Source organism: Bidens hawaiensis, unplaced genomic scaffold, assembly GCF_021521415.1.
Source record: "Bidens hawaiensis isolate Kalapana, Puna unplaced genomic scaffold, B.hawaiensis_p1.1 tig00009196_1, whole genome shotgun sequence".
Lineage (NCBI taxonomy): Eukaryota > Viridiplantae > Streptophyta > Magnoliopsida > Asterales > Asteraceae > Bidens > Bidens hawaiensis.
The window spans coordinates 845,369-873,179 of NW_027491680.1; the positions used below are offsets into that span (position 1 = coordinate 845,369).

The 27,811-nt window shown below is 34.1% G+C and overlaps 3 protein-coding genes and 1 pseudogene across 3 annotated transcripts; all 4 read right to left on the reverse strand.

Annotated features, from left to right (window-relative positions):
* Positions 1–754: 754 nt before the first annotated feature.
* LOC143531682 (piezo-type mechanosensitive ion channel homolog) lies at positions 755–19,510 on the reverse strand. The gene is made up of 18 exons (XM_077026925.1): positions 19,161–19,510; positions 18,865–19,051; positions 17,754–17,869; positions 17,279–17,363; positions 16,083–16,298; positions 15,500–15,608; positions 14,530–14,658; positions 14,266–14,439; positions 12,890–13,123; positions 9,702–10,777; positions 8,588–9,053; positions 5,837–8,289; positions 4,884–5,279; positions 3,804–3,962; positions 2,759–3,262; positions 1,900–2,044; positions 1,035–1,179; positions 755–929 (listed from the first exon to the last, which is right to left on the reverse strand). The coding sequence occupies exons 1-18, from the start codon at positions 19,322–19,324 to the stop codon at positions 794–796; spliced, it is 6,894 nt and encodes a 2,297-aa protein (XP_076883040.1). The 5' UTR covers positions 19,325–19,510; the 3' UTR covers positions 755–793.
* Positions 19,511–19,638: 128 nt separating this feature from the next.
* On the reverse strand, positions 19,639–20,777 carry LOC143531680 (piezo-type mechanosensitive ion channel homolog). Its single transcript, XM_077026924.1, has 4 exons — positions 20,710–20,777; positions 20,350–20,430; positions 19,989–20,145; positions 19,639–19,897 (listed from the first exon to the last, which is right to left on the reverse strand). Exons 1-4 carry the CDS (start codon positions 20,750–20,752, stop codon positions 19,678–19,680), a joined length of 501 nt encoding a protein of 166 aa, XP_076883039.1. The 5' UTR covers positions 20,753–20,777; the 3' UTR covers positions 19,639–19,677.
* A 1,765-nt stretch (positions 20,778–22,542) lies between these two features.
* Positions 22,543–23,336, reverse strand: LOC143531620 (methyl-CpG-binding domain-containing protein 4 pseudogene; annotated as a pseudogene).
* Positions 23,337–25,281: 1,945 nt separating this feature from the next.
* LOC143531683 (putative LRR receptor-like serine/threonine-protein kinase RKF3) lies at positions 25,282–27,472 on the reverse strand. The gene has a single exon (XM_077026926.1). The coding sequence runs from the start codon at positions 27,432–27,434 to the stop codon at positions 25,488–25,490; it is 1,947 nt and encodes a 648-aa protein (XP_076883041.1). The 5' UTR covers positions 27,435–27,472; the 3' UTR covers positions 25,282–25,487.
* Between the last annotated feature and the right edge of the window lie 339 nt (positions 27,473–27,811).

The window sequence follows — 27,811 nt, forward strand, 5'->3', positions numbered from 1 at the left end:
ACCTTGTACTCGTTGAAATGCGAGTCCACTTTGCCCTATGGCACTCCGGTCTCTTATCGCCATTTCTCAAGTTACAAAAGCTATTAAGAAAGGGTAGATAGGTCATTTCAAATAAAGAATAGGAAAGAAAAAGACGGAACTAAATACTAGTGGTGTAAACGAGCTGAATCCACTTGTGAGCTACTCGAGCACGACATTCGCTAACTGCTCGAACCGATTAGAGCTTAAACCCTAAATTGGGAGCTCATCTGATAAATGAGCTCGAGACATACTGAGTTTAAGTAGCTTCACGAGCCTATTATTTATATAAATATAAAAAGAACAATTTAATATAACAAATGTATAATTTCATAACAAGTGTTATATCTATAGAGAAGGGATCATGAGAAAACTTCAAGGAAACCACTTTTAAACAAGAACTTTTTTTAAATTTACCTTCTTTTTATATCTAATTAATCTTTGCCAAAAGAAAACATATAAAAAAATAAGGGTTTGGATCAAAACAAATGAAATTAACGTGCTAAACGTGAGAATCAAGTAGAGTAATTATGTAATTACTCTATGATGTAATTACATAATTACTCTACTTTTATATATAAAAACTCTACTTTATTTTCACGTTTAGCACGTTAATTTCATTTGTACGTTAACCTTCCCCTATATATATAAATACAATAACTAAAAAAAATAAACGAGCCCAACCCGAGCTTTCTTGTACTAAACAAGCTGAGCTCAATGGCTCAACTCATACACCCTTACTAAAAAATATCTTGCCTTATGGATTGTTACAAGGCTAGTCGGCATTGGTGTACTCGAGCAGCATGTGTGGTGACCTATATATTTTCACCAATGTCCAATACAAAACCTCCTCAACTACCAGCTCCCCTTCGGCTCTAGCAGCATATATATCCTCACAAATGGCAATTAACCTAGGCACAAAACACAAGTTTTAAGACCATATAAATAAGAAAAACAAATGCAGTACATTAACTTATTATGAACTCATTTATTAATAAGTTGGTAACATATGGTACCTGTCACAAGCCGGAAGGTTTTCATATGGAATTCTCATCCTCAAGTCAGAGCATTGAAGCCTTATGAACCGCCCGACTGCTAACACAAAGGTAATGTAGAGACCCCATATACTTGATTTGCTAAGTGTCTCACCAAGAAGACCCTCTTAATTTGAAAAAAAATAAAATAAAACATCATCAATCATTTGCCCTTTCAAAACACAAAACGTATCATATTTACTCATTTTTTGTATGAAATAAAATACAATCATATACTTACATAGTTACATGAGTTGGATTTATTAAATAAGCAAATAGGAAAATAACATTAGTACAGTGAATCCCCTTAATGTATAATGTTCTCTTCATATATTCAGTCTTTATATAAACTTTTTTTTATATACAACGTGTTAGCGGTGCAAATGAAACCAAAACCCGACCTGTAACCAAAAAAATCATACCCAAATAAAAACCGACGGTTTGGTTTTATGTTTTGTAAAACCAAATTTTCGGTTCGGTTTTTTCAGGTAACTAAAACCGAAAAAACCAAAACCGAACTAAAATTATGGATTATAATTTTTTATTTTGAATTTAAATAATTTACAACAGTAAAATATTTTAGCCCAAATGTGTAATGATCAATTAATTATTAACTAACAAAAAGATTTAGCCCAAAGTTTTAAGCCCAAATAGTAAAACCAAAAAAATACCGAAAATATGAAAACACTGATGCGAGACGGTTTTCAAAAACTGAATTTTCAGATTTGGTTTGAGCCCAAAACACACTCATGCACACCCCCACCCTACAATGTATAGATATGATAATTTTACTATTCTGAATGGATTATAAAATTTAGAAGGATTTATATGATGAAATAATTCTTACGTGGCGTTTCCTCAGAAACAACGATGGCCCGTGGGCCCATCAAATCTCCACATACTATTGAATCCAACCAACTAATGTCATAAAAGGACCACCATGTTGAATTATCATCATGGTTTAAAAGAAGCTTTGCGTCCACACCACCTTCCTGTAAAATAGTAACATTCATAAATCATTTATTCAAAAGTCAAAAACATTAGTTTACGAATATAATTATATATTTTGTAATAACATTGACACCTTAATTAATTTATACTCACTTTGAGCCAAACTCGATTTTATACATTACACCACCTACGTTGCCACTTTAAGGTATAAACCCCCAAAATCATTTTTTTTTCAAAAACCAAACTACTATTAAAATATTAAAATCTTTTGTAATCATATTTGACACACTGTTCACTTATATAAAATTTGGAGAAAAAACAGGTCAACTCAATCCGACTTCATTCACATCAAACCAAAATTTACCCTCTTTGACCCAACGCCGTTATGACTAACTCGTTACTCGTAGGCCTGTAAACTAGTGAACCATTCGGCGGGAAGTTCGTTTATTAAATAAAAAAAACGAATGAACATGAATGAAAAAATTTGTTCATTTAAAAAACGAACAAGAACGAACACAGATTTTGTTTATTATGTTCGCTTATTTACATTCGTTTATGCCTGTTCGTTTATATTCATAAAATATTAATAGAAATTTTCAAATATATAATTTTATGTTTGTTTGTGCTTGTTTACGTTTGTGAACTGTTCGTTTACGTCTGTGAACTGTTTATTTAGATTTTCACGAGCAAACACAAACATGTTCGTGTGCGTGTGTGTGTGTAAGAGAGCGAGTCAATACAGAAGAATCATATACCTTTAGGTCAAAGAGTCTGACATCCCCAGAACCAGTGACCCGAAAATATCTAGGATAAGTGTTATTTGTCCTAAAGCTGTTACTGGAACCATTAAATACTTTCTCAAGTTCAGATGGATCAGGAAGATCCGACCGTTGAATATTTTGTTCATATTTCACAAGTTCTTTATTCTTAGGTCTGTCACGTGTGAGTACCCAAGAAAACTTCATATCCATTTGCATATCAAGAGACTCAACGAATCTAGTCTGAATGGCATCCGGGACAATCCACCTAGTAATCGCATCAGCGTGACAGCATATCATTTGAATATCATCAACATTATAGGAATCAAGATAATTATGAGGGTCAAGATTAGTGTAAGACTTTAGCACGTTCCATGGTTTGATTGCACACAGTGTTGTCTCGTATAACATTAACCGTCCACCGGTTGTCTTTATGTGAAACTGAACACTGACATCGTTTATAGGGTTTGCTATGTTAGTTGGGTTACCACTACTATACATCTGCAAAGAAAAAACCACGAGTTTGCACCAATTAGAAAACCTCTATTAATATTACATTACAAGTTTATAATATAATAAAGAGTTAACTACACAATTGGTATTGGTCCATTTGGTTTTGCCCAAGTAACACCTTTGAGTAATAGGTTTATAAGTAACAAGTTTGGGATTCGTGGTTTCAGTTTTGTAACGAGTTTGGGGTCTAAGACTAACTTCTGTTAAGTTTTCTGTTAGATTTGGGTAAAATGTCAAAAATGCCCTCTAAGTTAAAACATAAAAAACAAAACAAAACAATATACTAGACTAATTGTGCAAATTCTTTTACATCGGTTTTTAATGTAATTTTATGTGCAAACTACGATTACAAAAACAATATAAAATAATAATCCAAATCTTTACACAAAACAGATTGGGAGGTTGGTTGTAAGCATTATAACAGATTTAGGGTGACTTTCAACTCATTCGATTCATACTTCTTTTAACTAATTTTTTAATTTGACGGAGGTGTAAAGACTCAAGGGGGAGAAATAAAGAAATATCTTACAAGCATTGGGGCCCAGATGACACAGATTAATATAAAGAATAAGCATAATCCATTGCAAAATTTGATAACTTTCTTCTGCTTCTGACCTTGTCTATGACCAGCCCTATTTAAGAGGGCATCAGATTTCACAAGGTACAAGCTTGCATTTATGTCTTCCAACTATAAGACCAAAATTATAGATATCAGTTTATATACACAACATGCAACATAAGAACATCATTCAAGATGTAATAGAGAAACTAAAATCTTTTGAAATGGTTAGAGTTTCTTTGGATAATAGTAGATAAATGTGTGATTATAAGCTTTAAACTTTGAAATCCACTAAACATGGTTAAGTTTATTTCCAAAAGGATAAATGTCATAAAATAGAAATATACTTGAACTGGTGGTCTGTTTGGTAATTATAACTTTTTCGACCTGTTTCGTTAATTATAAGTTTCTTAGTGAGTCCACTTTGGTAACTGCAATGTAAAAAAAACCCATATATGAACATAAAAACTTACATAATAACTCAATCCGGGCAAGAAAGAACTTACATGGACAAAAAGTATTTCAATTACCAAAGTAGGCCTACCAAAAAACTTGATCACCAAAATGGATAGAAAAAGGCTATAAAATTTGGCTTGTAAACGAACTGAACGAACCGCTTAACCTTAACCGAACAAACAGTCAAAGATGGTCAACTAAACGAACAGGGTTTCTTATTCGTATTCGTTCATTAAGAAAATGAGCATGTTCATGTTCGTTCACTAAAAGGTATAAACGGTTCATGAAGAACAATGATTTGGGCCTAAAAGGTTATGAAGACTAGACTAAGTTGTAATGGCCCAAAAATGTAAACGAACGTTCATGAACATAAATTAACAAACGAGACATGTGTTAAGGTTATTTCTTTCAACTAAATTAACAAAACTTTTGTTCATGTTTGTTCGTTTATTAAATACACAAGTACTGCCCAACTGTTCATGAGCTGTTCACTGAACGCTCTATTTGTTGACACGCCTATATACAATGGATGTCCATCAAAAGTATATTACTATTTTATGATATATGAGCGTGCAGAGATGTGGGAATACTAACCTTTAGCCAGTCATACATGGTTAAAGACGTGGTGGTGCATGACCAATCAAGAACACATCTTAACTCGTATAGAAACGGTAGTGCGCGATATAGTCGGTAACCCAAATAATTTACTCTAGTAATACTGCTAGTAAGAAACTGCCTATACAGACTGCTTTTATGTGGGATCCCTGATCTTATTTGTATCGCTTGAAGAGCCAGAGACATTGCTTTAGTAACATATATAGCACGGAGTGCTAAACCTGCTGCATTGTGCTGTGAAGGGTCCATACTCCAAGCATATTGGGTGACAAAGTATGTGAAAATTACTAAATTAAAAATGAAAAATATTACTTTCCCGGTGGCAAATGAACACAAGTATAGAACACGATCAAGCACAATCAAGAAGAAGATAGCCTGCGACAAAAGATTATACTTAGTAGAGGTCACAAAATGGGCAGGTAGGGATGGCTGAATAATGGTCCAAAACGGGTGGGGCCCGCCACCGTCACATTTGTTGTTTGTTATTGAAGTTTGTAAATAACTAAGGGTAAATACCCAAAAAAACAATGTGCTTTCTTTCCTTTTTATCTCCGAAAAGTACTTCCAACATTTTTTTGCACATTAAAGTCCCTATGCATGTTAGAATTTAAACAACTTGAAACCGATGTATCCGGTTGTTTCCTAGTTGTTTATTAAAATAATTTGGATATCCTATGCATGTTAAATTCGAACAAAAGGTGATTGAAAACTGGGTGCTATTAAAATTAGAGTTTTCTGCATAACATACCAATACACTTTACATCTCATATTTTAGTCATTGCACTTCTTTTAGCATTCGGGTAATTTTTTTTGCCCCCGTTAGGGTCATTATGTGGACTTGGTCTAACACTTGGCTTCTGAGCCATTTACATATAAAAAGGTTGAAATTGGTACCTCAGAAAGTTAATAATGGAATGTGAAACGAAACTTACCATCAAGATGAACACAAACTCCTTTGGAAACTGATCTTCCAGCTGATAAACATCTAGAAAATCATTTTTGTTCTTTATAACAGACTGATAGAACATGGCGACCAAAAAGAAAACCGCCAAATCAGCACCAAATATATACGCGTATAAATCAATTTCTCGTTTCCCTCCCCCGATTACCGAGATAATAGAGTAAGGAAAATTTATTTGATCAGGAAGACCCAACTCTTGAGCTTCTGTTATCTCTTTTGCCACATCAGCGGCAGGAGTCAAAGACTTGTACCTTTCTGCTAAAATACATTCATCCTTTAAGGATGCATATGTAACTTCAACGACCGCTAATGCCACATTTGGACTATCTTTACTCTTTTCAATGCTGCGAACTTGAACACTACTCGCACAAGGACACGTTGCAGGATCTGATTCTTTACATCTTGAATTATGAACAAATCTAAGCAGTTCATTTACTCCAGATTCAATTCTTACTGGTTGAATCCCGTATTCGGGCCATGAATGAACATCTAATGATAACTGAATAAAATAAGGGGGGGCTTCTGCTGCTTGTGTTAGCGAGTTCCAGTATCTAACACAGTTTCCGATTATCGATTTACAAATATTTTTTGCAAGGTGAAGCATTTTTTGTGTAGTTTCACGCCAACTTGAACTCATAAGAATCTCTGTCGTATTGACGACTTTGCCCCTGATAGTGGAGAATTCGGTTGAGAAAATCCATTCGCTGTCTTTAGCAGTTATGGAGCTCTGAATGAGGGTAAATAGGTAAACTAGAAAAAGTGGTAATAAACTAACTACAAACGAAGAGGTTATTCTTTTTGTAGGAAATCCCCATTCTGGAAGAGAAACCGATTCAATAGTGATACCACAATGTTGAATAATGATTTGATATACATACTGGATTAAAATATAGAACTCTGTATAAATCAGCATCAGAACCCAAAAGATATAACTTGGGCCTGTGTTGACACAAAGAGCATATAAGTAGAGAGCTGCAAGATACACCATAGAAAGCAGGCTAAAGTTCCACAGAAAGACAAGAAGAAAACAACAGTAGCAGACAACATCGTTGTTTGATTGCATCTGGTTCCATATATGTTGGACGATTATCCCACAACTTGCTGAGTCAGCACCAATTCTACTTTCAGATTGCAGAGAAGATGAACGATTCGACGCCATGTGAAGTTGACTTCCGCTTTGACTTCCCATCTCACGATGTCTATAATTTGCTGCAAATGAAGTAGGCTCGTTTTCGTCTATATCTGAGTCTAAATCTAACTCTTGAGGGATATTTAGGTAATTTGCTAGGTTGGAAACTGCCCGGTTTCCGATTGATTGTACTTGAGAGACACCATCACCTATCAACTGTACAGCAGAAATTAAAGTACTTTCTTTCATATGGCTTTTTTCTTCAAATTCGGTTACTTCAACAAGATTCAAGTTTTCTCGGGGAGAATCAAACGCGCGTAAGCTTTCAGTTCCATGAAACTTATAAGGTAATACCAAATCCATATTATTATCCGAATGCTGTTTCTGAACCAAATCTTCTTTTTGAGGGGCAGTATCAGTATTTAGAGAAATAGCGCGCCTTCTTCTTAAGCCTTCACCATGAGGCGAAACATCAGGACCATATACATGTGCATGATCATGAACAGAACACGTGTGAAGCTGAATTTGTAAATTAAGCATTTCAGACTTTATTTTCTCAACTTGCATATTCCGTTGGCGTTTTTTCTCTTTGTCTTCACAGATATGTTGTAACTGTTCGGTTTTCCAAGCTGCTTTTTTCTCTTGTTCATGAACAATAGCACCGATTTGTTCAGCTTCAAGATATTGGAACACATAATTAAGCTCGGGGGAAGAAAACATGTATGATTGTAACGACACAAGAATAAAGATGACAATCTCAACCAAAGCAGACCTTGAGGTGATCCGAAACCCGTAATCATATTTATAAAAGCCAATAACCTCATAAACATAATCAATCGTTTCACATTTCCCATCGTTAAACACACCCACAAATGGTGATTGATATGCAAGAGAGAGAACAATAACCGCAAAGTTGTAAATCCGCAACCACTTAAAGATTTTGTTCTTTTTCTTTAGTATTGTGAGTCTCAATCTGAAAAGACTTAGGGCAAAAGCAAGATATCCGAGGTGTAAAATGTCGTATTCGAGAGTTCCCGTGATTAATATTAGAGCAAGCACGAGATCCAAGAGATGACAATAACAATATAGTCTTAAGTAGTCAAGAAGAGTCCAAATGTTTTTGGTTTCAAGGGAAAGGTCTCGCCAAACGAACGAGTTTTTACGTCTAGATATCATTTGGCGGTATGTGTGTGATCCTGAGAAACTGCAAAACTGATCGGCTCGAAACTTGAAACATGAAAACATGAAGACTATAAAGTAACTGATCAGAACTCTCGGATCATCGACAGTAAGTCCTACACAAAATAGGAAAGTTTGTAAATACAATAGAATTATATTTTAGTGTTTAAAACTTTACTTTGTTTTTTCATTAAACTATTGCTTATTGATAGAGCATAATACAATAGAATTATATTTTAGTGTTTAAAACTTGAAATATTATCTATGTACAACTTTCTAGTATTTTTTATAACAAGCGCGATGCACGTGCTTCGCACATTGCGCGTCGGCTTTTTGGATCGAAAGACATCAGAGCGCCACGTGATTTTTAAAACCAAGACCAAACACTACTTAAAGGTATCAAAAAGACAGTACCTAACCAACAGCTTCGGCAGTAATTGAAATGAAATTCTGAAATCCGCCAGCAATCATGGCAATGCAAAGAAGTATCACTTGGAGTAAGTCCATTTAAACTCCCTTCAGTCTTCCATATAGAAAAGTATTCTAGTAAAAGAACGCTGGCAAACAATACAACAAATAATGACCATGATCTTTCTACTAGCTGTCGGTTTAGAAGAACACAAGCAGCAAGTGATGCAATATACAGCAATGATATTGCATTGAGCAGAGCAAAGCTTGCAAGTAGCAATGCAATCATGTTAATCTCGAGACCAAAAAGTATGAACATATTCTCCATCCAAAACTTTAAATATATTTTTAAAGAAGTCTTTTGCATATCAAACCTCTCTTTTCTTAATGTTTGAACTTGCTTCTTCTTCCATTTATGATTCTCATTAGCCTGTCCCCAGAAATATCCAAGCATGTATCTTCTGCTGCTATTCTTGGCTACCTCCACTACAACACATATTTATAAAATATCCAAGGTCAATGCAAACACATATAAATAAATATATTATGCTTATAAGTGTGTAAAAATATTTCAGGTTTATATGGACTAGAAAAAATTGAGGCTACACTTAAAAAGAGTAGATATTTCATAAGACAATTTATCTAAACCTAGAAGTGCAAAGGTTTAGGTTATTCATCCGCACTTTTAACCGTGTCTCCATATTATTACATGTGAAGAAAATCATGTTTATAACTTGGGCAATTTTCATAAATAGCAATTTGCTCTAGCTGATGATCTATTATGGTAATTAAAATATTTTTTTTATCCTTTTTGGTAAAAGTGAAAGAAAAAAATCACCAAATAATAACTAAGTTTCATAACTGTTAAGAATTAAGATTAAGTCAAATTGAAAAAAAAAACAACTAAATATTAACCAATATTCGTATATGTTTAATTTGCCTCACTTACATTTGAAGTTTTTTTTAACATTTATACAAGAGTTACATATGATTAGAACATCTATTGAAAGTTGAGTGACTTTACAGGAACAAAAACTTTAAGTGACTTTAGTGGAACATTTGAAAAACTTGATTACTATTGTGTAAAGTTACCCCAAAATATATTGCTAACTCTATACACTAAAAAAAATTGATTTGTTAGTGTTGAAAGCACTAATTTCATACCCCGTTGACCTTCCAATTCTTGGTTGTTTGCTGGCCATGAACTGCTGCTTTTCAATCGAAATTTCTTAGCAGGTGAACCAATATTATCTTCATTTGACGTTACAACCGGTAACACATCTTCTTGAGAGAAAAACAATGCGCATGGTTCTTCCCATTGACCAACACCCGAGAGCCAACTAGGCATCTTTTCTAACCAATGAAACACATTATATTGAAGTGTACATGCTGCAATCACTAGTACTTTAGCCCTTAACCCTGCTTCTAAACCCCAAGCCCCGTATTCATACACCTTTAACCCCAGAAAATTAGACCAACTAGAATGCTTCTGACCAGGAAACATTTCAAATTGTCTCCCGCATAACTGGAACAGATATTCTGATGTAGCAACAAATCCAGTGTAAGTCAGAAACGATTTTGACGGGAACCGTGAAGCTTTTGGTAAAATCGAGCAGAAAACGGTGCCCAGAAGATATAATAGACCAAAAAAACTTATTGGAGATATTGATGCGTAAAACATAGCAAAAAACAAGATTTTTTGACTATGCCATATTAAAAGGCGTCTGATAAATCCAATAACTCCAAATTGCAGACGGTTTGTGTCTTCTAAATTAGGGAACCTGTTTTGTCTCCTTTCATAGCTGTAAAGTTGCATTGCAACTGTTATTGCTAACGATTCTGAAACGTTTTCGAACACGGTTGATTCTGGATTGTAGCCTAAGTATGTGTGAATATCAACTTTTGTAGATATCCATTCCTCAAAAGTTTGGAATATGCATAACATGTAGATGAGAATGAACATTGTGATTGAATATGTTTTTAGTGGGAACCATAGACGTTTGCTTGATTGTTCAATGAGTTGTCTACCTGTAATCCAGAAAAGAAGAAGAAAAAGGTACCCAAATGACACGTAATTTGGTCTACTCATGTAGATTGTCACAAGTATGGTTATAAACGCTATGTAAGTGCCAAATGATCTGTAGAGTGATAGAAATTTCTGCCCTATTGCACTGAGATATGATGCCACTTTTCTCTCTGTAACAAAAAGAAACACAATTATGTGAAAGTTATATAATAGAAAATGGAATGTACTAGTCACTTGAAACCCTCAATGCAATAAACTTACTATTTCTTACCAAAGTATGCAATTTGTAAAATCCAATAAAAAAATATTATATTTTAAATAATATATATATATACATATATATATATATGTGTGTGTGTGTGTACATGTATATTGTATTTTAGAAAAACATATCTATATCTATATCTATACTATATATAATACATGAGACGAGGGTAAATTACGACATTTGATTTTAAGAGTTTTACAAATGTTAATGCATAAGGTACATGTGTTAGTAATGGTAAACTTGTCTTTTAAACACAATCTATTCAACTTACAAGTTTGGTCCCTCATCTTTAACCATATTATGTTTTTAATTTAAATGTTAAACTAACTTCCCACCCATGATTTTTAAACGACTAAGCCTTTTCATACATTAATATTTTTATAAAAAAATTACGCCAAAAAAACGAGCATTTTGTTCTCTTTAATTTGAATATGATATTGTTATAATTTTTTTCATTTTAAATAAATTAATATGTTACGTAGGGGTGTTCAGTGTCGGTTTTGATGGTTTTAAGTTAAACTTGTGAGTCCAACCGTTAATACTGATTTTTTGTTGTCCAAAACCAAACTCAGCCATTGAAAGTTGAAACTGAATCGTTACTAACGGCCTGGTTCCAGTTTGGTTTCACAGTTTAAACTTTAATAATAATTTTAGTTTAAAATAATTATTAATTTAAATGTACCACCAATTTTAACTAAACACCAACATAATATGATACTTGAGAGTTGAGAGGATCATAAATAAAAAATGATAATTTTAGCCACATAAATGGTAAATGTTAATGGAAGATCTAGAACATGAAATAATAACAACAAAGATCACAAAAGGAATCATACTGCAATTAGGTTAATTTAAAGTTGTATAGCCAAGTTATATATAATAAAAAGATTATGTTCAATTACATTTTAACTATATCTAATATATATAACAAAACATATCTAATAATTAATAATAAAAAAGATTAAAATGCATTCAACTTTACCGTCTGGTCTGGTTTCATATGGCCGGTTTCCAGTATAAACCGCGGACCAACCGTTCACTACATTTTGAAAATTTTGAAACCGACCAACAAACCGAAAGTAAAAAAAGAAAAAAGAAGTCAAACCAATGGCCGGTTGAAACGATTTCAAGGTTTTAACCAAACCATAAACACTTATATTTGTTACGTGATTAACAGGGTCAAACACCAGCTGCATCGCGCGGGCACCCGTCTAGTACTATATATAATACATAACTCATGGGCAAATTATGACACTTAGATTTTAAGTAAATTACAACTTAATTAACAAATGGTGCAACTTACATAGCATGTTGAAGAGGGGCAAAATAGTATATTAGAAATATGAATCACGTACACTTCAATTTCTTTTAACATAGTTACAATATTGCCCCCTCAACTTTAATTAACTTTTGTAAATGTAAGTAATAGTTACAACCATAGCCCTTTAACTTTTAACCATATATTCTTTTTAATTTCACATTTAACCCAACTTCCACCAACGACTTTAAAACGGTCATAATTTTTTCATACGCTAATATTTTTTTAAAAAACCGGCACCATAAAAACGAGAATTTTATTCTCTTTAATTTGACTATGATATTGCCTTAGTTTTTTTAGTTAAAAAAATTAACATTCACGTAGCGGTGTTTGCGATCCGGTTTTGATAGTTTTTAAATAAACAATTAGTAGCGGTTTTTGATCATCATAAACCGAAACAGAACCGTGAAAAATTGAAACCAAACCATTATCAACGGTCTTGTTCCCGCTGCATCGCGCGGGCACCCGTCTAGTATATTATATACATGCACACACAGCTTTCCATCCATGTTAGGAGCCATTTGTGTTACGTTTATGTATAAGTTTAGACTTGTGTACTTTCCATACTTAGGGACCAAAAGTAAAATCTAAGAATACCACAGGGACCATTTATGTATATTACTATAATAAGTAATTAAAACTATAAGATCAGGTGAATATATTGCAATATAAAATAGAATTTCCATCTATGTATACCTTGAGAAGGATTGCCATTGTTGTCTGCAGTGTTCTCATTGGCATAAACAGATAATAAAACTGATTTGTTTAAACCAGCTTTCAAAATGCTAAATCCAACTGGAGGACGAGGTGCATGCTGCACGATTGCTGAGAATGAAAACAAAAGTTTGTGGCCATGTTTCTGAATGGCACAAAAACATGCAAGCAAAGCTATTTCCACAAAATCCCGGGTGCTAACACATTCAACAAAACCTGCATGAATTCGGATGGACAAGAAAAAAGAGTGACAATGCGCTTATCAATTCTAGATTTCTTTTAAGTCTAAAATTAAGTGCCAGAGACTGAAAACATGTCCCATATTGGTTATTAATAGAATTATTGAGGTGATATGAAATTGTATTCAGTAGTTTGAATAGGAAACAATAATCTATATATATATATATATGCGCTAGTAAACTAACAAACATACATAGTGCAAAGACTAAAAATACCCTAGATAACTAGGGCTGTCAATTTATGACACGGACCTTTTAACATGACATGACACGACACAGGTTTTAACAGGTTTGGGTTTAAGCTTAACACGTTTTGTGTCTTAAACAGGTTGACCTGTTTAAGACATGTTTAAATTCGTGTCTTAATATGAAACCTGTTAACCTGTGTTGATTTTTAATTTAATATTTAAACACTCTTAAAGTCCTAAACCTAAAGTCTTACTTATATACGGCATTTCACTCATGAACATCAGAAGCCGATATTTTATTTTTTAATGGATGTTATGATTTACTTCTATGGTTTTTTGTCTTAAGTATGTTATGGATTTGTGTTTTTTTGTTTCAGATATGTTATAGATTATACTTTAACTATTATTATAACCTTAACAGTTATTAATTAGATTGAGGTGCTTAAACGTTCGTCTCCGAATTGATTATTACAACTTGAAACCCCATAGTTTGTTTTGATTAAAGTTAAAGATAATTAATTCTACAATATCTCAGTAATCAACTTTATCATAGCTTCCTGCTTCTCTAAATTTGATTATTGTAGCGTTATTATTTAAAAGATTATCCATAATCACTGTACGAGAAGCACTCAAAACCAGATCTGATGACTTGATATCATAACAATCATTTTAAAACAAATACACACACCCCATAAGTCTATAGTTATGTGCTATTAATAGGATAATTTAAATTGATTTGAAAATTACTGGATATGATAGTTTGAAATTTTACTGAGTTATTTCACAGTGAACAATGCATATCAAACCTCAACAGGTAGATTGGAAGAATTATTGTTGTACGTGGGCTCAAAGTTAAAATAATTAAAGGAATATTAGTATAATAATAGCAATACTAAAATAATATCATCTAATAATTAGAAGTAGACGATACCTAATTGAGATAAAATTTCAGAACTTATAGTCTCCCTATTCTTCAAGGCTTCCGAGACCAAACTAATCCGAAGAGTGTACAAGATTGCGAAATGAATCTCACACAGAAGAAGCAAGGCCCCTTGCACTCTCGTGCTGATGCGGTGGCTCAACAAATACAGAAAAAAGAATATCACTGAAGATAAGATAAAGATTAGCACTTACAAAGCTAGTTCCATAATTAGATTAGATACAAACTAAATGATATGATTATAAAAAAACTTACTATATACAGCATGGATGAAACCAGGCTTCATTGCAAGGAGAAATATTTGTACCAGCATTAAAGCGCGATTAAGTTTTCGCAGTACCCAAGCGATTGTCGCCACAATCAGCACTTTTGTTTCTTCTTTAGCTGTAATTAAAACGAACTGTAAGACGAGTGTAATACTATAATCATACCAGCTTCCCATAGTCCACATATATATTAGATATATAACATAAAAAAGTAAAGATTACAATAAATAATATATTTGTTACTCTTTGAAATTATTAAGTACATAATATATTTACATTAGTGTGTAAATCTAAACTATCTAGTGAAAATTGAAGTAAATATTTGGTGCATCAATTGGAATTCAAATAAATTTTGTGTAAACATACTCCAAGGATACGCTCTCGCCTCTTTTAACAACAAAATGGTGTAAAGGTTATCAGTAGAGTGGCGGGTCGGGTAGGATGGGTACCGGGTCAATATTAGTAGAGTGGCAGGTCAAACTGGGAGGGGGCTGGGAAACTGGCCAAGTCGCTTGTAACTACTCGATATCGGCTCCCTAAAAGCTCGAATCAAGCCCAGCTTAAATGAGCTCAAGCCTAAACTAAGCACGTTTAGTAAACGAGCCTGAGCCCAAGCTTCACTTATCGAGCTCAAGTTGGCTCACGGGCCATATACTAATTATTATAATACTATAATTCTAATAAAGATAACTAAATAACATATATTATGCAATATATAATCATTATAACTAAAATATATATAAAAATAACTAAAAACATATATAAACTGGTTAATAATAATAAACGATCCAATCCCGAACCAAGCTCAAGCTTTATATATAGAGCTCGAAACGAGCCGAGCTTGAACCTAGTCGAGCTCGGGCTCTGCTCCTTTACACCCTAGATAGGACATGTTAGGTTGACCATAAACACTATTTTGTCTATTTTGTAAACTTCGCTATCAATAAGCATCTACTCACCTTTAGGTGTAGGCTCTACATTGGATGCATTGGAGGCCTCGTCAGAGATGTAGAGGAAAACAGAGTTGTTGACAAGATTAACAAGTGCAACCAAAACTCCAAGACCAAACTGGGCAAGGATAAAGAAACCAGGAAACGAGTAATGCCACAACCCCACCATTTCCCAAACCTCAGTGTCCTGCTTATGCAATTTAGATCAAATATATAACAAAAATGAGTATGATTTCTCAAAGAAGGTAACTAAAATAGGGAGTGAAACAGAAAACCTTAGTAGAAAAATGGGTGGAACTAAGGGTGTGCATGGATAAGTTTGGGTCGGTTTTGACACAAAACCATAACCACAATGAACTTTCGGTTAACTGGAGAATGATAACCAATCAAATTTGATTAAGTCGGTTATGTAAATCAGTTTTTATATGTTGGTTCGATCCGGTTATAGGTCAGTTAACCATGAACTAGATTTGGTCATGAAAGTTTTGGCAGAACTAAAATGGCCCGAAAAAATGGAAATGGACCCATTATCAATAAAATGCATCCTAAATTGCCCCTTTATATGTAAACTAGTTGAATGAATTAAAATTACCTTTCCAAGCTTCCCGTTCAAATATGGAAAGGCTATATTGAAAGTATATGTACTGACAGCCCACAAGAGAATAAAGACTAGGAGCATCCCATTTAACCGGTGCAAATGAAACAAAGATGGGAATGCAAATATAATGTAGCCAACGTATCCAAGAAATCCAAACGCGCACACACTTGCAAAATAGAAGCTCCAAAAAGAAAGAGCAAATAAGGACACCTGTCAATTTCATCACTTGAAAGTTGAAAATAAATATAAAGATAATCCGGTAGGCCTTAAACGAAACGAACAAACACGGATGGAGCATGCTCGTGTTTGTTCATTTAACTTTAGCCAAACAAAAAATCAAACATGACAACTAAACGAAGGTGGTTTTCTTGTTCATGCTTGTCCTTTAAGAAAATGGATGTGTCTGTTTATGTCGTTCATTAACAGTATAAACGAACATAACTGAACATAGATGAACGAACATAACTGAACGTTCGTTTAACTAATTGAACAAAAAAAATTGTTCATGTTTCTAAATAAACGAACAAAAACGAACTCCCTGCCGAACGGTTCACTCATTTACAGGCCTAGATAATTGGCATGCTCAATTAAACCTGGAATTTAAATATGGTATCTAGCTCAGGGAAGCAACAATCATTTGAAATATGTTACAACTACAACTTATAAGCATTCATCTAAGATATTAACACACACATACCACCGCAAAAAATTGCCTCAATATCCTGCTATTATCTTCTAAAAAAGTTAACTGCTTATCAAACATCCCATGTAGATTTTATTGGTAAATCACTTATTAATGAGGTCGTGTATGACTATATTCATTAAGAAAAGTCCCATAAAGATTTCTTATGTGAAGAGGTTGTGTAGGTATTTGTATGGTAATAATGAAAAGAGCCTTGACGATATAAAACTTGGGGGAAATTTTAATGTTTCAAGACTTGCTGGGTACTAATCAGATTAACTAGGTCAAATTATGTTCCTGGTTTGCCAAAAATTCTGTTATGAAAAAATGCTTAAGAATGATTTACTTAGAATACTCCCCATAAGGACTTGGTTCCGTTTCATGAAAATTTTAAAAATTTGTTGAAAAATTGAAATGGCCATGCCAAAAACTAGTGGCAGCATATATTAAATATTTCGATATAAACATATTCTAACACTTGTCTTTAATAAATATATATAAGAAGTACCGGGGCACCATAGGTGAAGAAGTTGATGCTGAATGTTTGGAAAACTGAACCTCTTAACAAAACGTTGGTGTCCCTTTCACCAGATCTACAGATAACCAAATATGTGTGAGCAAATTAATTGGCATGTTTACATTCCATTTTAAATAGCAGCTGAAATTGGACGGATAAGTAAATTAGTGAAATGAACAGCGTCATGAAAACTGACAAATTATGCTTGTTCATGAACTTTGCATAGTGATTGCACGTATTTTTATATACATAAATGCCTCATTATATGACTAACATTTTACTTGGCGCATTTAAACGTAATAAACTAACAATGCAGATATACTGAAACTGATCCCATCATTTGGTTAGTAATCTATGCCAGCCTTCTCTAGTCCTGTAAGGCAGTGATAATAAAAATGTACAAGAAAATAAAAGAATAAAAAGTTTAATCAGTCAAGTAATCAAATATCAGCATAAAATAAATTACCTTGATTCACGAATGAGGGAAGAATTCGTTGATGGCAGAAGATGTTCAGTCAAGTCGTCTTCTCTCGTGGACACTATGAAATTCATTTCCTCTAAATCAGGCTTGACAAAAGATAACTGCATAAACACTAAACTAATAATTAACTGTAGCAAAGTTAGTTACAACTTACAACAAAGCATTATAACTTTCAGTCATCTATACGGAAGATTGTGTAGAAATACAACATAAGATAAAGACCAGTACGCTGGAAAAAAGAAGAGGTGGGAATTTTAACCCATTTGCTAATGATTGGGCCATTGGGGTTATGTTTTATCTCTTATGGGTCAAATAATGAAATAGCCTATAAGGAACCGAGTCAAGCGGGCCGAAAATAAAAGTCACCCAAAGTGGATTTTTTTAGTGTATTTTTAATTCATTATACCTCGTAAGTCATTTTACTTTAAAACTTTGTTATCATTGAAATAATACATATCGTGTTATCATGTTTGACACGATAACTGTTCATAAAGCTTTGGGCAAAAAATGTTTTGGATCAACCCAACCAATTATGATTCGCTCCATAGAACTACCATTTGACCTAGGCCTGTAAACGAACCGAATATTCAGTTAACCGTTCTGCGGGAACTTCAATTATTTAATAAACAAACAAACATGAACAAAACATGCTGCTCATTCAGTTAAACGAACGCACATGAACAAATTTCATGTAAAATCATTTATGTTCGTGATCGTTCGTTTACGTTCATTCATTTATGTTTGTTAGTTTAAGTTTGTTTAAGTTTGTCCAGTTATGTTCGTTAATATATTCATTTAAAGTTTTGTACTCATCGCAATTGAATTTTGTTTCAAGAACTTTGTAGGTCCACAACATTATTTTGCACATTTACTTGATTTGTTTTAGCTTAGTTATGTTCCTTCATCTATGTTCAATTACGCTTGTCGTTTACATGCGTGAACCGTTTGTTTATACTGTTAACAAACATAAAACGAACACGAACATGCTCGGTCCGTGTTCATTCAATTCATTTACAGACTTAATTTGACCTATTACCCAACCTGCCTAATTGAAAACTAAAGAAAATGTTCAACAAATTCTTGGAAAAAGGTGTACCCCAAAGAAAAATATGATCAGTGAAACACCAGAACAAATGTGTTTCCAACCACATGCTGAAGAAATTTTGTATAAGCCAATGAAATCGCCGAATTCACTAAATAACTTAGGTAATCCTGTGGGAAGCTGATATGCATAGAGAAAGAAGATATTGAAGCCCGCATAAAACCAAAGAGGTCTCCACCACCTTCATGACAATGTAAACAAATGCAAGAAAAATCATCAATGAATAATGATACTTTATGCAGCAAGAATCAACATTATTATACTAGGATAATATTGTGATATACAATCACCTGAAAAGGCCATGGAACTTGCTTGTTAATGACCAATCCACAAGACCCACACAGCTAGAAATAAAAAATGGTAAAGATATCCAAGAAGTGTTGCTGATACCCACAACCAACTGAACAGCTGGCAACAGCAAGAACAAAACAACCTTCAAATGTGAACCTTCCATATCAACAAATCAAGAAGAAAATTTTCAGTCAGTTAATGTTATTAAGGGGCCTTTTGGTTCACCAGTAGTGATTAAAATTATGAATATGGTTTTGGAATTGAAATAATAAATAAAATATAACTTTAATACTACTGTAATAATAAATCATAAATATTATTCTAAAGGTTATCAAGAATGTATTTTGCTCAACTCCAAACTGTTTGAATTATGACAAAATTTTGGAAATTAGTAATAAAATTGCAACAAGGTATGCCACAGTAAATGGGAAACTTATGTTCTAAAAGTCATAAAGATATGCTTAATCAATGTCATAAAATAATGCAATATGAACTACAAGATTCAGTTCTTATGTGTCAAATTTGAAGGAGATAATGGCGTGTTAAGTAAATGCAGGAAATAGTTAATCTGTACCAACCTATTAGCTCTATGGCCGCAGCAAAACTCCTCAAAAATGAAGCTGCCCATGTAAACAGACCTAATCTGATCTCATGGAGTTCAGTAAAAGCAGTGAATGCTGCTAACAGTTGCAAGATCAAAACATAAATTACTGTTGGTGATCTCCATGTTTCAACTCTGCAAAAAAAAAAAAAAAAAAACCATTTATATAGCAATAGTAGTTGAAGCCGATAACACTTAAGAGATTGAAAATGAAAGTCAATCGCACATCATGAATCCTATAAACTCAGCCCACAAAGGTTCGTGTAAGCTACATCTTCCGCACCAAATGGCCCATGCAAATAGAAAAGTCAGTTGCGAAAGGATTACGAGTAGTGAGAAAGTAACAATAGACCATAGTAGCGCTCTGCCGCTTGAGTGACATCCTACAAAAGCAAAGCAAAACGATACAAGTAAGCTTGATGCAATTTCAATTGCTGAATATACAGAAAATGTTAAGTCAGGATATTATTATTATTAATTTGTTAAATATATAGGCTAAAATGGACTACAACATGAATAGAAAAGTTCAGCAGTATACTTGATTATATGGAAACCGAATATAAACTAGCAAGAAGAATTTAGTTTACCTGTTTCGAGAAAAACAAACAAAACAAGTAGAGAAGCTAGCAAGTTCCCAAGGGAGATCAAACTGCACTTCAGTACAGCAGCTGCAATAATGAAATCATCAAACACATTAATTAATATTGAACAATATTCACACACACAGCTATTTGAACCTAAATAGTTTCAATTGACTGAACATGATTTCATTGTAACGTAACGTAATTTGTAACCACCTAATTCTAGAAAATCATCAATTAGTAATTAGGGCATACTCCTTGTTTAATTTCACAGTATTAACGATAAACATAATTAGGCATTTGCATTATTAATAACATTTTGGCCCTAATTAATTAATTAATTCATACTCGATTAGGAAACGTTACCTGTAAAAAGTAGTAATGATAAGAGAAATAAACCACCCCGCATTATGGGTGGATATCATGTCATCACTTGATTATATTATTATTATTGTATTGTATTGTATTGTATTGTTTCTTCAATCACTGGATGGATGCGTTGATTTTGATTTTGATTTTGATTTTGATTAGACATTCAACACGCCCTTGTAATGTCATCTGCCTGCGTCCCTGCATTTAGTCACCAACCAAAAGTTGATACATACATACATACATAACCAACTTATCTTACGTTAAGTTGTTACAAGTCTATTTTAACATAATTTAACTAGTAACGTTTTTAACTTTTATATTTTCATGTTAAAAATCGGCATGTAAACAAATGTAAATCTACTATGATTATACGAGGCATAGTTTTGACAACAATTACGAAAACTAGGAATGACATTTGTCAAATTGAAAGTATGAATTAATACTCGCTTCTATATAATACTCGCTAAAGTATTTTGCCTCAGTGACGATTGTTTTTGCAAAATATAAAATTAAAAATCTAAAAATTATGCAGAAGCAATATAAAATTGGAAAACTAGGAATCACATTTGTCAAATCTTTACCTTAGTGGCAAGTGTTTTGCAAAATATAAAATTAGAAAGTTATATAAATGTTAATTAATTTATTATTTTATTACAATATACAATGCAATTATAAAAAGTAAAATTAATATAGACCTCTCTACACGAATACACATTCGACCTCAGCCTCCTTTAATTAAATTGTCAATAAGACTCCTTCATCCTTACCAAAACCAAATATATTGAAATGAAACATCCATATCATATAAGATAGAGATAACATTTACAAATATAACGACTTATTTTGATATAAATTGTGTTTTTTTGTTTACACTAAAATAGATTTTGTGGTAAATATGTGATGATGGTATGTATATGATACTTGCTATATGTTAAAACTTGAGTTATCAAGGGTGTGTTTGGGATTCCTTATTTTCTTCTCCTTATAACATATGGTGATTGAATAAGTCATTTTTGTATTAAAAAAGTGTTTGGGAATACATAAGTTCTTTTCCATATCTCCTTATCCATAAGGCCAAAATATGGGTTTTCAATAAGTTAGAGTTTCCTAACTTATCTCTTTATCAAGATCAGAATTCCCATTACACCCTCATTCCACCCAGCTCTTTAAAACTCCACCTACCCCTGCCAATAATTACCGATCACCTACCCCCTGCCATCAATCATTATTCTCAACCCTAACCCTGCTTCGATCATTGAATTCACACCCAACTCATCAATTCGAGTAAATGTCACTGTCAACTACTCCTGCTAACATTGAATTTTCTCATATAATCTTCTTATAATATGCTCAACTCCTTCTATCAAAAAATACACGATGGTGTCCAATTCGAAAAAAACACTGGTCGCCAGGTTTGTACAATTCGATTTTAAGTATGTTTGATTCTCATGTAATTGGTTTTACATCAATAAGTTAAACAAAATACTTTTTAAAACACAACTTATTGTCTTATGTTAATCCAAACACTTTTTTAGAAACTCCTTATTAAAAAGCCGTAAGACCTTTTTACCTTATCATAAAAAGACCAATTTACCTTAAATAAGTAATCTCAAACACACCCTAAAACTTTGAAATTGAAATTATTAGTTTTTTGATAGAAAGTAAGAAGAGTTTTACTATCATGCACACATAACAAAACAAGGTTTCCGAGCTAGTATTCAACCTGCACTCATATTAATAGTTTCATACCATATTCAAATCTATTGTTATAGTTCAACAATATATTAACATCATCAACATCATACAATACCTGCTCATACTTAATATCACCTAAAAATATAGTGGCAATTTAATAAATTTCTTGTGTGTCAACCACACTCCTTACCTCACCTTTTGCTTCTTCTTGGTGCTACTAACTGGATTCTTTACCACATGTTTCGGGACTGTATCGCGCATTATTTTTGGGGCTGTAAAACAAAAGTCAGACGGTGATAAATGGCTGCACTCGGGGTGATCTTTAAGGTAATCCACCATATTCGGGGTCGCTCTTATCTTATTCCCTTGAGGTGTCATATACTGCACATCCATTTTAGAGTAATCACTTCTAAGAGTACATATTCTCTTGAAACCCTTTGGTGTTTTAGGCATGTTTGGTTTGTCCATGACCCAGACATGAGACGAGTCAACGCTGATGTCAGCAGGTTTCTCGCATGTAGTTCCCGGGAGTTTGTTGCAAACAAAGGGGTCAGCGGTTTGGGTACATCGGAACTCTTCAAAGTGTTCTTCGGTTGCTAGTTTCCTCCCATTGGTAGCAGGTGTTGCATTGCACAGCAAAGGCAACAATCTCACTTGTTGATGTTTTCTGCATTAACGATTAACCGGGTTTCAACAAGAGCAGACGTGTAATTATACAATTTAATAGGGATGATGTATGAATACAGAAGCCATCCATGTATTCCAATTGTTTTCATTAAGAACAACAGTACATTAAAACTACTTTAATTTATACCAATTTCGCACAAAACACGCCGAATTACGAAAATACCCTTCAGTTTAAATAACACGACAATTTTACCTATACATGTTCACACTTCAGATTCAAACAATTTTCCCCAAATTACTTGTTCTTGTAACCTATAACTTTGCGGTAACCGATGTTGAAAAACCAATTCAAAATCGAAAAATTCAAAAAAACCGAATCAAAACAAATATTGTTGGTTTGGTTTTATGTTTTAGTAAAAACCAAACTTACGGCTCGTTTTTTATTTTGAATGTAACAGAAACCGAAAGAAAACAAAAACACATATAGATTTTTTCAATTTTTTTATTTTTTGAGTTAATTGCTTTTGCGTGAAAAACTCAACCCAAAAGACTAGTCTATCGATAATGGAACCCCACTTAGCCTATAAACCTCACATCAATTGCCGATACAACCTAGTCTCATACCTTACAATGGTTTCAGTCCGTAAATTAACAATCGACCCTCCTCGTTGGTAACTTGCGACCTTATTTCAACATGATTATAGTTTGAGATTCAATATTATTATAGATCACACAAGCATATTTACATCATAATAAGTTCCAACTAGGAATTGAGGTGGTTTAAAGCCCTAATCACTTGCGAGCCAAAGTTATTGGTCGAAATTTGTAGAATAACAATATTGGGAAAATAGGAGATATAATATAGAGGAAGTGAAGAAGAGATTGTTAGGTTAAGTTACCAGCGTAGAAGAAGAGGAAGAGGCAGAGGCAGAGGCTGGTGCTGCCTTCGGAGTCTCCGGCGACTTGTTTGCAGATCCTCCTTTCTCCATCATCGGAGTCAAGACTCAAGGCCCAGGGTTTTTCCCTTTTTATTAATTAAAAATATTTGTTTGTTATCTTCTCTCCGCATTTTATTAAAAGATGTTTTTACTTTCTTACGGTTACGTCTATTCGATTTAAATTTTCATACTTACGATGAGAGAGACAAACGGTTAGACGGTAACGGTAACAACGCCGCCATTTCTTCAGCATTTCTCATGTTTAGAACTCAACTGTTTGTAATTATTGATTATCTATGAATATTGATTGAAGTAACTTAAGCAAGTTGTAAACAATTAACAAGAAACAAATCCAACCTGTGTTCAAACATGTAACTAACATCAATCTCATTACATTTAACAAATTAATTATTAACAAACGAATCTGGTTAACAGACTAGTTAAATCTTAGGCATCAACAAATGTAAACACACAACACTAGTAACCAAATGTTACTTGCTATTGTGACTCAAATAAGGACAAATGTATGCTTTATCACGCTCAAGCTAATCAGTAAAACCCTATGAGGCACATATCACGGCAATTGGCAGGCTAATCGTTCTGGTTAAAGTAAACCTAAACTGACTAAAGTGTTCCTAATTTCCTCAAATCAAATTCACCTATTTCTCCTCTACGATTGCCAAAATTTGTTCTCACTTTCACTCCGAAATCAGTGAATGTTTCTCATTTCAACCTCATTGGCCATTACCCCTATTTGATTTTCACCTCGTCATCTTTCACCTTATCACCTTTCACCTCCATCTCATCCATGTGTTCACTATTTTGGGAACTAGGGAACCCACTTCATGTGCCCTAAGACAATAGGGTATGAACAATTGAACGTTGGCTAAGATAATCGGAAAATTTTCTAATTATTTTTAATTAAATAATATCTTTATAATTATATTATTACATTTTTCCTCTTCTTCACCTGTAAACATTTTAAAAAATTATGAATATTTATTTTCTTTAACAATTTTCCTAGTATCTTCTTCTAATTATAAATCATGTAGCAAATAAAGTTTTCAGTCATCTCATTTTGATAGCATGAGATGATGGTTAAAGTGTGAAATAATATATCGATGGTTCAAACTCTTTTATAGTGTAACATCTTAGTCATTAAAAAAAAAATTGAAGTTTCCAAACTTCAAACACAAGTGAAAGGTATTGGTGCAAGTTGAGCCAAAACATCATATAAAAAGCTCAATATTTTTTTTATACTTATTTTTAAGGCTCCTGCTTTCTCCAGGTATGTTTTATTTGAACCTGAAAGTATAAAACTATGCAATTATTTACATTACAAATATAAAGGTTAAATAGGTGTTTACAACTTATATAAATAATCTCTTGCTTAATTTTACAAATATAAAAAATTATTCACAAGATCTTCTATTTTTGCCGTGTCAAAATAAAACTCTTCATAGATTAAACTCTCTCAAACTCCATTTCACTTGAAAGACAAACCTTTCAAAGTCAACATTTTCCCTCTTCCTCCTCTTTAGAGGCAAGCCGTACATCCATCTCAAATGTATATGCTTGATATCCTCTAGGAGTAGACAATTGAGCCGAACCGGTACTACTAACAGATCTCTCGATATCCTCAATTCCAGCTACAAGTGGCATCGGCCTTTCAGGGATTGTAGGAACCGGAAAATCCATATCTAACATTTTCAAAACTTGATCCATTGTAGGTCGAGCATATAACTGTGGGTGAGAAGAAAGAACCGCAACCAATACATACTTCTCCATAATCTCGGGTGGACCACATTCCGCCATACCACCATCAATAACTTCCAATGGCGTATTGTTTCTCACCATTGACCAAGCCCAGTCGGCCAAAAGAACCGGTTGACCATCACCTAATGACAAAAGAGCCTTTTTTCCACTCAAAAGCTCTAAAAGTACAACCCCGAAACTATAAACATCACTCCTTTCTGTTAACTGACCGTATAACGCGTACTCCGGGGCAACATAACCCATTGTACCGGCAACCCGAGTGCTCACATGCGTCGCACCCTCGGGTGCAAACTTAGCCAGCCCAAAATCCGCCACTTTCGCCTCGAAATTCTCATCTATTAAAATATTACTAGCTTTAATATCTCTATGAATAATCCCAGGCTGGACGCCATAATGCAAATAAGCCAAACCACGAGCCATACCTAACGCAATCTTCCTACGAACAGGCCAACTTAAATTGGCCCGTAACGACTCGCTACCAAAAAGATGATCATGGAGGCTCCCATTCTTAACCAAATCCGTAACAATAATCCGTTGGTAACCTTCAAAAGGCGTGGTGGCGGTACAATATCCTCTCAACGCCACCAGATTCACGTGTCGGACACTCGCAATCACTTCAACCTCGTGCGCAAAGCTGCCATCACCGGCAGCAGAACAGTTTTTAAAGCGCTTCAACGCGACTTCAGTATCGTCAGGTAAAACTCCTCTATACACATTTCCGTAACCGCCTCTACCAATAATATTATCTCTGGAGAAGTTTCTGGTAGCTTCTTTGATATCTTCAATCGTGTATCTTATTAAAGTCGTGCTTCCGGTGTATGAATCCAAAGCAGAGACTGTATTGATTTCAGCTTTTTTACGTCTTTTACGGTTCAATTTTTTAAGTCTTTTGCTGTACCAGAATCCGATTGCGGATCCGAATAGAACGATAACGATTACGACGGTAATAACGATAACGATGATAACAGTTTTGTGTTTATTGTTTGATTTTGAGAAATTAATACTGAGAGAGAATAAGCAAACTGCCGTACCTCTATCGGTAGGACCGAGTTGATTGATAAACGCGGCGGCGTAGATGAACGGATACGCGCGGCAGTCCGTTAGGTTTCCGACTGATTCTCCGTTCAAATACGACGCCTGGAGGTTCGAAAGCGCGACGGTGCACGACGAACATGATGAGCCGGTGAGAGACTGGTTACACGCTGAAACGACGGCGTTTAACGACGAATTAGATATTTTATTTTCGAATTGTTGACGGTTAGTTATGTTCATACAGCCAGGTACGGTGATCCAGTTGGTTTGGAAGCCGCAGTTCCGGCGGAGGTCAAAGTTAGGGTAGAAGTAATCGGAGACGGCTTGGTAGGCCGTCCAGCATGACTCGGCGGTGTTTGGTGGTGGGACGAAGGAGGATGTGCGACGGAGGTGGTCTGATTCTACTAAGCGGAGAGCTTGCTGAGCGTATCGGCAGACGGTGGATGAGTCGATGGAAGGGCGGTTGGAGCCGACGAGACGGCGGAGTAAGTCGAAGTTTAGAGGACATGAAACGGTGTCGTTTTGGCTGGTGGACAGAGGTGGTGTGAGTAGAAAGAGGATAAGGAGTAGGAGTAGGTGGTGGTGGTGGTGGATGGTCATGGATGGTGGGATGTACAAGTGGTGATGCGAGATGTACCAGTGGTGAAGCATGGGGTAAGTGGACTGTAAAGATTCCGGTGACAAGGGATGTGTTTGAGTTTTGACTTGTTTTAAGCAGCCATACAATGATGGATTATATCTGACGACAGGTTGCATGACACGTGGACTTTTTTTGTTATGGCCACCTCATGTGCAATTATCCTTTTTGTCCTTTGCTTTCTTTTGAAATTATTTATAAAAGATGGAATTAATTATTCGCACGAGGTCTACTAATTGAACTTGTGCGTGTGGAGGAGGATAAACGGGTATTAACGAGTATATAAATGAGCTAACAAGTCAAAGCTTAATCTCTACCTTTTTTTTATTAAAACAATGATTTTTTTTGTATTTAGGCTACCGCACTCTTTAAATTTAGAGAGTTCTGTTGC

Bases quoted from the DNA above. Each gene is read 5' to 3' on its own strand.
- LOC143531680 (XM_077026924.1), bottom strand. From the start codon at position 20,752: ATGCGGGGTGGTTTATTTCTCTTATCATTACTACTTTTTACAG. The intron at 20,146-20,349 runs GTAAACTAAATT...TTGCTTTTGTAG, and splicing joins GTTTGTTTTTCTCGAAACAG to GATGTCACTCAAGCGGCAGA. The intron at 19,898-19,988 runs GTGCGATTGACT...TTTTTTTTGCAG, and splicing joins GAGTTTATAGGATTCATGAT to AGTTGAAACATGGAGATCAC.
- LOC143531683 (XM_077026926.1), bottom strand. From the start codon at position 27,434: ATGCTTCACCACTGGTACATCTCGCATCACCACTTGTACATCCCACCA.
- LOC143531682 (XM_077026925.1), bottom strand. From the start codon at position 19,324: ATGGAAGGTTCACATTTGAAGGTTGTTTTGTTCTTGCTGTTGCCAGCT. The intron at 19,052-19,160 runs GTGATTGTATAT...ATTGTCATGAAG, and splicing joins AAGTTCCATGGCCTTTTCAG to GTGGTGGAGACCTCTTTGGT. The intron at 13,124-14,265 runs GTATCGTCTACT...GAATTCATGCAG, and splicing joins TGAAATTTTATCTCAATTAG to GTTTTGTTGAATGTGTTAGC.